General features: G+C 47.1%; 1 protein-coding gene across 1 annotated transcript in view; it reads left to right on the top strand.

Moving 5' to 3' along the window:
* The first annotated feature begins 1,978 nt into the window (after nt 1–1,978).
* Nucleotides 1,979–10,741, top strand: part of DCAF7 (DDB1 and CUL4 associated factor 7) — a 29,366-nt gene continuing 20,603 nt past the window's right edge. The window contains exon 1 of the mRNA XM_062215720.1: nt 1,979–2,340. Coding sequence (XP_062071704.1) covers nt 2,203–2,340 — 138 coding nt within the window. The 5' untranslated portion in view covers nt 1,979–2,202. The remainder of the gene's footprint in view (nt 2,341–10,741) is intronic.

Genomic DNA, 10,741 nt, shown 5'->3' with positions numbered 1-10,741 from the left:
AATAATCGGATTCCTGCCGTGTGGGAGACCTGGATTACATTTCCAGCTGGGGGCCCAGCCCATCATGGGCTATTGTGGGCATCCGTGGCGTGAACCAGCAGATAGGAACTTGGTCTTTCTGTCTCTCTGCCTCTGAAATAAAATGTTTAAAAAGGAGGGGCCGGCGCCGGCATCCCATATGGGCGCTGGTTCTAGTCCCGGTTGCTCCTCTTCCAGTGCAGCTCTCTGCTGTGGCCCAGGAGGGCAGTGGAGGATGGCTCAGGTGCTTGGGCCCTGCGCCCGCATGGGAGACCAGGAGGAAGCACCTGGCTCCTGGCTTTGGATCGGTGCAGCGCACCGGCCGTAGTGGCCATTTGGGGAGTGAACCAACAGAAGGAAGACCTTTCTCTCTCTCTCTCTCACTGTCTATAACTCTACCTGTCAAATAAATTAATTAAAAAAAAAAAGATTCATGACTAACACGATGGGAAAAGGACATAATTTCAGTGCCGACAGTCTGGCGTGAGAGTTTGTACAGTTAACCATTCTGCTGAAAGGGGCTGTTGTCTCCAGAATACCAACTCACTGACCTTCAGTCTCAGTACTTTGTGCTCCAGAACTCTCTAAAAGAATTCTGGGACATTTATCTCTCCTCCCACATTTTTAAGTGGACACCTGAAATATTTCATTGATAAATTTAAATAGTTGCAAAGGAATCAATGTCCAGTGCATTATAAATATAGACACTGTGTAGAATTTTTTCATCTCATTTATATTGATCCATATTTATCCAGGTAACATGGATTTAAGAGCCACCATCATCCACTTTAAAAACATAAGAACAGGTTTTCGTAATTCTAATCTATCCCTTCCACCCTAGTTTTAACCTACATGTTATTTTGATGCTTGAAAAAATTTTGATAACCCTATCATGTTTGCAACACAAGTATATTAAACTGAAATTTAAAAAATAATTATAACTTTAATAAGGCACTGTAAGTAGTATTAAGTGGGGCCAGCGTAAAGCCCCTACTTAATGGGAGGCAGCATCCCATACAGGCATGGGTCATGTCCCTGCTGCTCCAGGTCCAGTCTAGCTCCCCGCTAATGTGCCAGAGAAGGCAGCGGAAGATGGTCCAGGTGTTTGGGAGACCGTATGAAGCTCCGGGCTTCCTGGCTTCCACCTGGTCCAACGCTGGCCCTTGGGGCCATCTGGGACCTGAACCAGCCGAGAGAAGATCTCTGTCTCTTCTCTCTAACTCTTGCCTTTCATACAAATAAATCAACCTTTAAAAAAATAAAAATTAAGAGCAAGGCTGGTGGGCTCGGTGCCCACTAAAGACCAACCCAAGGCATATGGGAACATTTCTAGAATCTGCAGGAAGGCGCTGTAAGGCCTGACTCAAGCTGGCGTGGCCCTGCGCACACCTGCTGCGTGTCTGAGGCCTGCCCTTGGAGCACTGGAAGCTCAACTCCCCCGCTAAAAAGGCTTTGAGGGATGAGTGCGGCGGGCCAAGAGGTCAGACCTTGGACTCAGTACTGCAAAATGCGGTAGTCCTCCATTAAGACAGAATTTAAATTTTACGCAACAGCCTAGGGAGGTCGCTCCGTATAGCAGCAGCAACGGTGAAGTCAGGGCAGGTCGCACAGATGTTTCACTCTCAGACACTTGGCCTAGAACTTGCAGGTCGCCTCTGGGCCACCCACGCCCCTATTCACCCGCACTGCGCCGTTATCTGGGTGACTGACATCTCGGCTAGCCAATGACCTTCGGGACTGCGAAAGCGCCTGCCTCCAGGAATTGGGCGGGGCAACTACTTGGAATGATAAATACTTGCACCAATAGCGAGGAGATTTCAGGCGCCGCGGTCGTAATAACCAATGAGGAGAAGGAACCATTTCGAAAGGACGTGTCAAGCAGCCAACGGCCGACGCCGCTCCAAGGGGGAGCGGGTGGGGGGGGCGGTCGCGTGGCTTCCGTTCCGAGGAGGCGGGGCGACATCCCAAACGGAAGGTGGTTGTTGTCGGTGCCGAAGCTTGTGGGAAACTGGGGGTCGGGCCCTGCTGTCGTTGTTTGTCGCCGCGGCCCCGCTTCCGGGCTAGGCAGTTCCTGCCCGCCCCCGCCCCGCCTCCCTTGAGACCCCTCCGTCCCGGGCCCGGCTCCCCGCCCCGCTCTTCACTCCCCGCTGCCGCCCCGGCCCGCAGTGCGGCCCCGCCGCCACCATGTCCCTGCACGGCAAACGGAAGGAGATCTACAAGTATGAAGCGCCCTGGACCGTCTACGCCATGAACTGGAGTGTGCGGCCAGACAAGCGCTTTCGCCTGGCGCTGGGCAGCTTCGTGGAGGAGTACAACAACAAGGTGGGCCGGGCAGGGGCTCGGAGCCCAGCCGGCGGGGAGCGGGCCCCGGGTCTGGCCCTGTGCTGGCGGTTCCGCTCCCGCGGCCCCACGTACTCCTGCGCGGTCGGGAGCGTGGAGGGGAAGACGGAGGCGGCGCGTGTGACTTTGCCGAGGCAGACGGGTATTCCGCGGCGGTAACAGGTCTCAGAGCCGCGCTGACGTTGTGGAGCTGCGCCAGGTGTGCCCTCCCAGGCCCTCCACTCCTGCCGCACTGCCTCGGCTGGGAGGCGGGGAGGGAAGAGGGAGCGATGAGGCTCCCCAAGTGGTGGTCGCGGCGTCCCTGGCTTGCTGAGGGTCCTTTACCGCGCGGGTTCCCCGCCCCCTAGTCGCACTCAGCGCATCCCTTGGATCTGCATCCCTGCTACCTGGTTTCCAAGGCCTTCGCTGTTGCCTCCCGTGACCTGCCCTCTCCGAAACAACCTGTTTGTTTCCGGACATCTGGGCCGGCAGCATCGTCCCGCCATTGTTTTCTTGGCTTCTTAATATGCTGATATTCCTGCCGTTTGTAACCTCAGGGAGCAGAGCTGACCGGACGACCACCAGTTTGAGAATCCTTCATGGAAACTCTGTTGGTAGAGGATGTTTCTGCACCCGCAGTGCAGCAGCATGCATTTATTTTTGAGAGTAATTAGCTCAGTTAGTGGGAGGAGTTTTCTTTTGCATCTTGTTTTTCTTGTGTTGGAGCAAAAGTTGTGAATAACCGTGAACAGAGCACCTGTAAGGTTCGGCTGGTGGTGTTTAAAGGCTGTCCTGTTTCCTCCATGCATATCAGATTGAAGAATAAAGCTGTGGCCATTGGCAGGCCTGGTGCAGGGGAAGACAAGCCAGGTGGTCAAGGATTGAGTTCTGTCTGGTTCACCCACTGGCTTTGAGGCGTCACACCCACGGGCATTTCTGACCCACAGTTTGCTGTAGGAAAGGGGTGCTGCTTTACACATGAAGGTCTGTAAAAAATAAAAATCTGAGCTTTTAAAAAAAGATTGATTTATTTCCTTACTTGAAAGGCAGAGTTACAGAGAGAGGGTGAGATAGAGATCTTCCACTAACTGGTTCACTCCCCCAAACGCTTGCCAACAGCCAAGGCTGGGCCAGACGGAAGCCTCCATCCAGATCTTGCACATAGGTGACAGGGATCCAAGGACATGGGCCATCGTCTGCTCCTTCTCAGGTGCAATAGCAGGGACCTAGATCTGAAGCAGAGTAGCTGGCGGGGGAACTGGACTCAGCTGCTTGCCACTGCACTGCGGCACCTGCCCCATAGCATTCGAACATCTTGAGTGTTCACAGTTTTTCAGAAGCACGTTTGTTTCTCTCTACAGTAGGTCTTAACTTCTTTAGGATCCCCTTTGGGAAACGACGCGAGCCACGGGCTTGCATTGCCCGACATAGTCATACACGATTTACAAACAAATCCTAGCGAGTATGCACTGATCTTTTAAATTTACCACTGACTGTGCAAGATGTAGCTTTAAAAAATTTTATTTATTGGAAAGGCAGAATTTCAGAGGGAGAGCTTCCATCAGCTGGTTGGTTCACTCCCCAAATGGCTACAATAGCTTGGGGTGGGCCAAGTGGAAGCCAGAGGCCTGGAACCCCATCTGGGTCTCCCACATGGGTGTTGGGGCCTAAGTACTTGGGCCATCTGCTGCTGCTTTCCTGGGTGCATTAGCAGAGAACTGGGTCTGAAGTGGAACACCTGAGACTTCAACAGGTGTTTATATTGGATGCCAGCATCACAGGCGTTGGCTTAACCTGCTGTACACTGCGCCGGCTGCCAGACATAGCTTTGTTTCTTTTCCTCTGGTGCCTCTTTCTCCCCTGTGGCTCGTAGAGAACAGAGAACTGCAAGTGGAGTTCAAGGTCCTGATGTCGACATCATAGTAGTAAAATTAAGACCACAAGAACTACTCTTTCAAAATACACATGAAAAAATAAAAAGTAAGATACGTCTTTCAAACAACTTGAATCCACATAAAGTGATGTAATTTTGCAAGTTCCATCGGGGTCAGTGGGCAAGCTGTGGCTCTCATTTCTGAGAGAGGACAGACTGAGACATAGTTAGGCTGCAAGTGGAATCATGGGCTAGTTGATGCCAAACCTCAGTTGCAGGAAGTTCCCAAAGTTTTTCTTTAGCAACTGTATGGATCTCCTCCTTTGTGCCGGTCATGTAGGCAGGCGGCTGTGGTGGTGAAATACAGATGAATTCCTGTATTAACAGAATAAGCAGTCAACTCTATCTTGTTTCATCCCATAATGTAGGCAATGCAGTGTCTTACAATTTTAGTGCCTCCACCTATCTGTAAGTGAGGATTCTTTATATTTTAATGAAGTGATTTGACTATTACCTCAAAGGTCCTTTTTTTTTTCTTTTGACATATAGAGTTAGACAGTGAGAGAGAGAGAGACAAAGGTCTTCCTTCTGTTGGTTCATCCTCCAAATGGCCACTACGGCTGGAGCTACACCAATCCGAAGCCAGGAGCCAGGTGCTTCCTCCTGGTCTCCCATGCGGGTGCAGGGACACAAGCACTTGGGCCATCTTCCACTGCCCTCCCAGGCCACAGCAGAGAGCTGCACTGGAAGAGGAGCAACTGGAACTAGAACCCGGCACCCATATGACCAGCTGGCACCGCAGGCGGAGGATTAACCAAGTGAGCCACGGTGCCGGCTCCAGTGAGGATTCTTAACTTCTGTGTGTATGTACTTTGGATAAACAGCTTTGGTAATTTGATACCAGTAAGCCCCTTCTCATAATTGTGTTTTCAAATGCATAAAAGACATAGGATTCAATTAGGAAACTAATTGAACCATAGATAGCCAAACTACTTTTTAAAAAGTGGTATATGGTTAAACCTCTGCATGTGACATTGGCATCCCATCTGGGCTCCAGTTTGTGTCCCAGCTCCTCCACTTCCAATCCAGCTCCCCGCTAGTGGCCTGGGAAAAGCATCCAAAGATGGCTCAAATCCTTTGGCCCCTGCCATCCACCTGTAAGACCTGGAAAAGAGTTCCAAGCTCCTGGCTTCAGCCTGGCCAAGCTCAACCCCAGCGATTGTGGCCTTTTAGAGAGTGAACCAGCAGATGAAAACTCTCCGTCCCTCTCTCTCTGTGACTCTGCCTTTCAAATAAATCTTTTTTTTTTTTTCCAGAGTGGTATATGCTAATATGTACTGTTAAATTGACTTGTTAAATTAACCATCCAGTGTAATGTTGACTGTAATTTTGAAGTATTGATGAGGGTAAACAGCACAGCATTCCAAGATGTGTATCAATTATGTAATGGGATATGAATTTTTATAGGCGACAAAGTTAAAGATACTTTACACCACTGTGTACATTTTCCTCTGTAATTGAAGGAAATGATACATTTCAACTAGAGCTTACTGGAAAGATGAATGTAATTTTCTACTGAAGAAGTCCTGCTATAGATCTTTGCATGGGGGCAGGTGGGCAGTAAATCCTACCTTTAGGGTGGTTCTCAGGCTAAATTTCAGAGAAACCTTGCCATGGATTTGGCAGACTCCATAGTTCAGACGAAGTTAAAAATTATTGGTTGGACTTCTCACACCATTGATTCCATTGTCAATAGAAACAAAACAGATGGATGCAACCATTACCATCCATGAAGCCTGACATGGTCATCTTTTTTATTGTGGAAACATGATTAGAGTTTTTAGATTTTTTTTTATATTAATGTAATTATGTTCTATCATAAGACTGTTCCTATAGTTGGTCCATAGACTTAAAACTATGAACACTTCAAGAATTTGGCTTCTAGGTATTCCATCATGTGAATAAATTTGGGAATCAGAGTAAAGAAACATTTCACCAACTACAGCAGGAATAGAGAGTCCCGTTGTTGATTGTTGTGTCCTACGCTCTTGTTTGAGTTCTCTCTTAGGGTATGCAGTGGCAGTGGTGTTGGTCTTAGTGTGAGAGTCTCCTGGGGACTGGCGTGGTCCTAGGCCTCTCCTGAAGTTGACATTCGAGCAGGTGGTTGAACTCAGGTCATCCAGATGACACTCTTAAGAACGTCGTCCTGGAGTTACCTTGGAACCTGCTGGACAGAGGCAGGGATCCATTCTTTGCATCTGCTTTCTCCCAAACATTGTTTCTGTCTGACCATCCAAGTTCATCCATGACAAACGCCAGACAGCCTCTTCGAGGTAGCCTGAGTTGAGATCTTTGTTTTACCACTGCCCACATTGTGTGGCTTTGGACAAGTTCTCTTCTGTGCCTCAGTTTCCGCATCTGTAAAAGGACAGTATTAAGTATGTCTACTTTATCAGGTTGTTACAAAGACTAAATGAAACTGGGTCTGGCATGGAGTGAGCTGTGTGGAAACATTTAATTGTCTTTACCTGTAATGGAAATACAACCAAGGAGAATTAGGTGGATTTTAGATCAGTTTTACTTTTGTATTTTCCAGAGAGGACTCAGGACCTTTATTCTGAAAGTTTCTCAAGGGGTCATGTGTCATTCCTTTCCTTTGACTGACTTGGAGGGAAAAAGTCCCCTAATCCCTTTCAACCCAACCCATTCTGTGGTCTAGCAACATCCTGTAGTTGGACTTCAGGTAGTGCGGTGTGCTAGTCCAAGTGTCTTTTCATTTTTCTGCCTGGCTTACCCACAGTATCTCTACTAGGAAAATTTGGCGTTTCTCCTGAGTTTCAACAATATCCTTGGGCAGGTGGTATTCTTCTTTTACTGAGAAATGATGGTAGCAGCTCTTGGACTTCTATTCCACTTAAGTGTTGGTTTTGAATAAAGTCAGCAGGATGGTTGGGGTTTATTTTCCCCTAAAACTAATTGAACACTCGTGCTCACAGGAGCCTTTTTTTTTTTTTTGGCTTCTGGGTAACATTTTTAATTTTCAGACAAGGAGGCTGTAGGTATACCTGATGTTTTTTTGAAGAATAGTTAAAATTGAAACCAGCTTTACCCACTATACCACTATGTTGGCCCCTGCTTTATTGCTTTTTGATAACCTGTTCACAGACTTATTGGAGATGCTGAGATTTGAACAAGGAACATGTTTGTGTTCTGTAGGTATTCTGGCATCGCTGAGACCTTACATGGCCTCTGAGCCAGGAGCAAATAGGGTGCATTGCTAGAAGTCACTCTGCAGTTTGGTAGGGTGGGACCTTGCTGTCTGGTTCAAGTACCAGCTGCTCTGCTTCCTATCTAGCTGTCTACTGATGCATCTTAGGAGGCAGGAAATGATGGATTAAGTACTTGGGCCTCAACCCCCACATCATCCTGGCTGTTGTGGGCATTTGGGGGAAGGAACCAGTGGATAGAAGGAGTGTGTGTGTGTGTGTGTATGTTTCTATGTCTGTCCCCTTTCTCTCTGCCATGCTGTCTTTCAAGTAGATGAAAATAAATAAGCTTGGAAACAAAAAGGAAACAATACAAATGGATAAAAACTACTGGAAACAAAGTAAAGGATAGGGGAGACATTGAAACAATGAAATAGAAATAAACAATTAGAATATAATAGAAGCAGAAAAGAAAGAAGATCTAACAGGTATAATTATTGTCCCTGAAGAAGATAAAGAAATGAAACAGAAAACTCAAATATATGAAGAAGAATTCAGAAGTAAAGATTGGAAATGATGAGTCCAAACTGTATCTCAAGAATAATGGGCACTGCAACATTTCCTAGCAAAAAGTCTACATTCTAAGGATGAAAAAAGAATCCAGGCAAAATGATCAAATTCTCTAATAAGAGGGGATTAGGGTAGCCATGTTTAAAGAAGTCAGTGTCCCTCAATTCAGTGTGATCTTGGTTTAAAATACCACAGCTTTGCTGGCGCTGTGGCTCACTAGGCTAATCCTCCACCTGTGGCGCCGGCACCCCAGGTTCTAGTCACAGTCGGAGCACCAGATTCTATCCTGGTTGCCCCTCTTCCAGGCCAGCTCTCTGCTATGGCCCGGGAGTGCAGTGGAGGATGGCCCAAGTCCTTGGGCCCTGCACCCGCATGGGAGACGAGGAGAAGCACCTGGCTCCTAGCTTTGGATCAGTGCGGTGCACTGTGCATCGGGCACAGCTGGCCACAGCAGCCATTGCGGGGTGAACCAACGGAAAAAGGAAGACCTTTCTCTGCCTCTCTCTCTGTCTACTCTGCCTGTCAAAAAAAAAACAACAAAAAAAAACCCCACAGCTTTTTTAAAATAAATAAATAAAGATCTATTTGTTTATTTGAAAGAGTTACAGAGCGGAGAAAGAAAAAGCTCTATCTCCTGGTTCGTTCCCCAAATGGCCCAGCTAGGACTGGGCCTGTCCAAAGTCAATAGCCTGGCATTCTCCCATGTGCATGGCAAGGTCCTCAGTACTTGAGCTATCTTCTGCTGCTTTCCCAGGTGCATTAGCAGGGAACTAAATAAGAAGGGGAGCAGCTGGGGGCATTTGGGGGAAACTGGCACTCTCATAGGATGTCGGCATCACAGATGCCCCCTGTGCCACAATGCTGCCCCCTCACAGTTTTTGTTTTTGTTTTTTGTTTTGTTTTTTAGGATTTATTTATTTATTTGAAAGGCTGAGTTACAGAGAAGCAGAGGTAGAGAGCATGTGAGAGAGAGGTCTTCCATCTGCTGGTTCACTCTCCAAATGGCAGCAGTGGCCGGAGCTGGGCTAACCCGAAGCCGGGAGTTTCTTCCTGGTCTCCCACATGGGTGTAGGGGCCCAAGGACTTGGACCATCTTCCACTGCTTTCCCAGACCAACCAGAGAGCTGGGTGGGAAGAGAAGCAACCTGGAATTGAACTGGTGCCCATATGAGATGCCAGCACTGTAGGCAGTGGCTTTACCTTTTATGCCACAGCGCCAGCCCCAACTTTTTTTTTTTTTAATTGTTTTTTAGAACCAGGCAAGCTGATTATTTATACATATGCATTTTACAAGCACACACATATTGTCAGAAAACTTCTGGGGGCCAGAATTGTGATGCTACAGGTTAAGCCACCACCTGTGATGCTGGCATCTCGTGTGGGCGGCTGGTTTGAGTCCTAGCTGCTCCATTTCCAGTCTAACTCCCTGCTAATGCACCTAGGAAAGCAGAGAGGGATGGCCCAATTGCTTGAGCCCCTGCAACCACATGGGAGACCCAAATGAAGCTCCTAGCTCCTGGCTTTGGGCTGGTCCAGCCCCAGCCATTGTAGACACTGAGGGAGAGAACCAGTGTTTAGGGAGTGAACGTGCCACATGAGAGACAGGAGCCAAGCACTTGGACTATCTTCTGCTTTTCCCAGGCCACCCAGGGAGCTGGATCAGAAGTGGAGCAGCCAGGACACAAATCAGTGCCCAATTGGGGCATCAGCATCACAGGTGGTAGTTTATCCTGCAATGCCACAATGTCAGCCCCGCCCCACCAAAGAATTTTTCTGATGAGTGGTGTTGGAATAATAAAACAGAATCTATACCTTGAATCTTTTTTTTTTTCAGTTTCGATAATTCATTTTTTTTTATTTAATGATTGCATTTTTACATAGATACAACTTTAGGAATATAGTGGTTCTTTCTCCCATGCCCCCAACCCTGCTCGCATCCCACCTCCCGTTCCCTCTCCCATCTCCTTCTTCATTATGGATCATTTTTGGTATGACTTTATATACAGAGGACCAACTCTATGCTAATCATAGATTTCAACAATTTGCCCCCACGCCCACACACAACATATAGAGTACAGTTTGGGGAGAAAGTTTGCAGATTCTCACATTACGTTTTAATAGGGACAGAGGTCCTGGGGAGCAAGTGCACGGTGACTACTGTTGTTCCTTTAACAATTAACACTCTTTTTTTATGACCTCAGTGATCAGCTGAGGCTCTTGTCATGGGCTGCCAAGGCTATGGAAGCCTTTTGTGACCAGACTCAGTCGGTATTTGGACAAGGCCATAAGCAAAGTGGATGTTCTCTTCTCCCTTCAGAGAAGAGTGTCTCCTTTGATGACCCTTTCTTCTGAGGTCTCACAGAGATCCTCCGTGTAGGATTTTTTTTCCCCCACAGAGTCTTTATACCTTAAACCTTATAACCAGAATTCCAGGTGGATAAAATGTGTAAATATACAGCTATAAAACATGGAAGAATTTTTTTTACCATAAAGTAGAAATAAAACTAGACTACATAAAAACAAAATCTATGTGACAAAACCAACTAACCCCACAAAGTCGAAAGATAAGTGATAAACTGAAAGAATACACATAATATCCCAAAGAACAAGAATTTTAATACATAAGACCTACAAATTAACTGGAAAACCAATTACCCAACAGTAAAAGGCTAATAAATATATACATCTTCTAGAAAAAGATATATAAATGATTTTTTTAAAAAGATTTATTTGCAAGGCAGAGTTACACACCCAC

Source organism: Lepus europaeus, chromosome 18, assembly GCF_033115175.1.
Source record: "Lepus europaeus isolate LE1 chromosome 18, mLepTim1.pri, whole genome shotgun sequence".
NCBI classification, from domain to species: domain Eukaryota; kingdom Metazoa; phylum Chordata; class Mammalia; order Lagomorpha; family Leporidae; genus Lepus; species Lepus europaeus.
The sequence above is the reverse complement of the archived record's forward strand: the minus strand, read 5'-3'. Positions and strand labels throughout refer to the sequence as shown.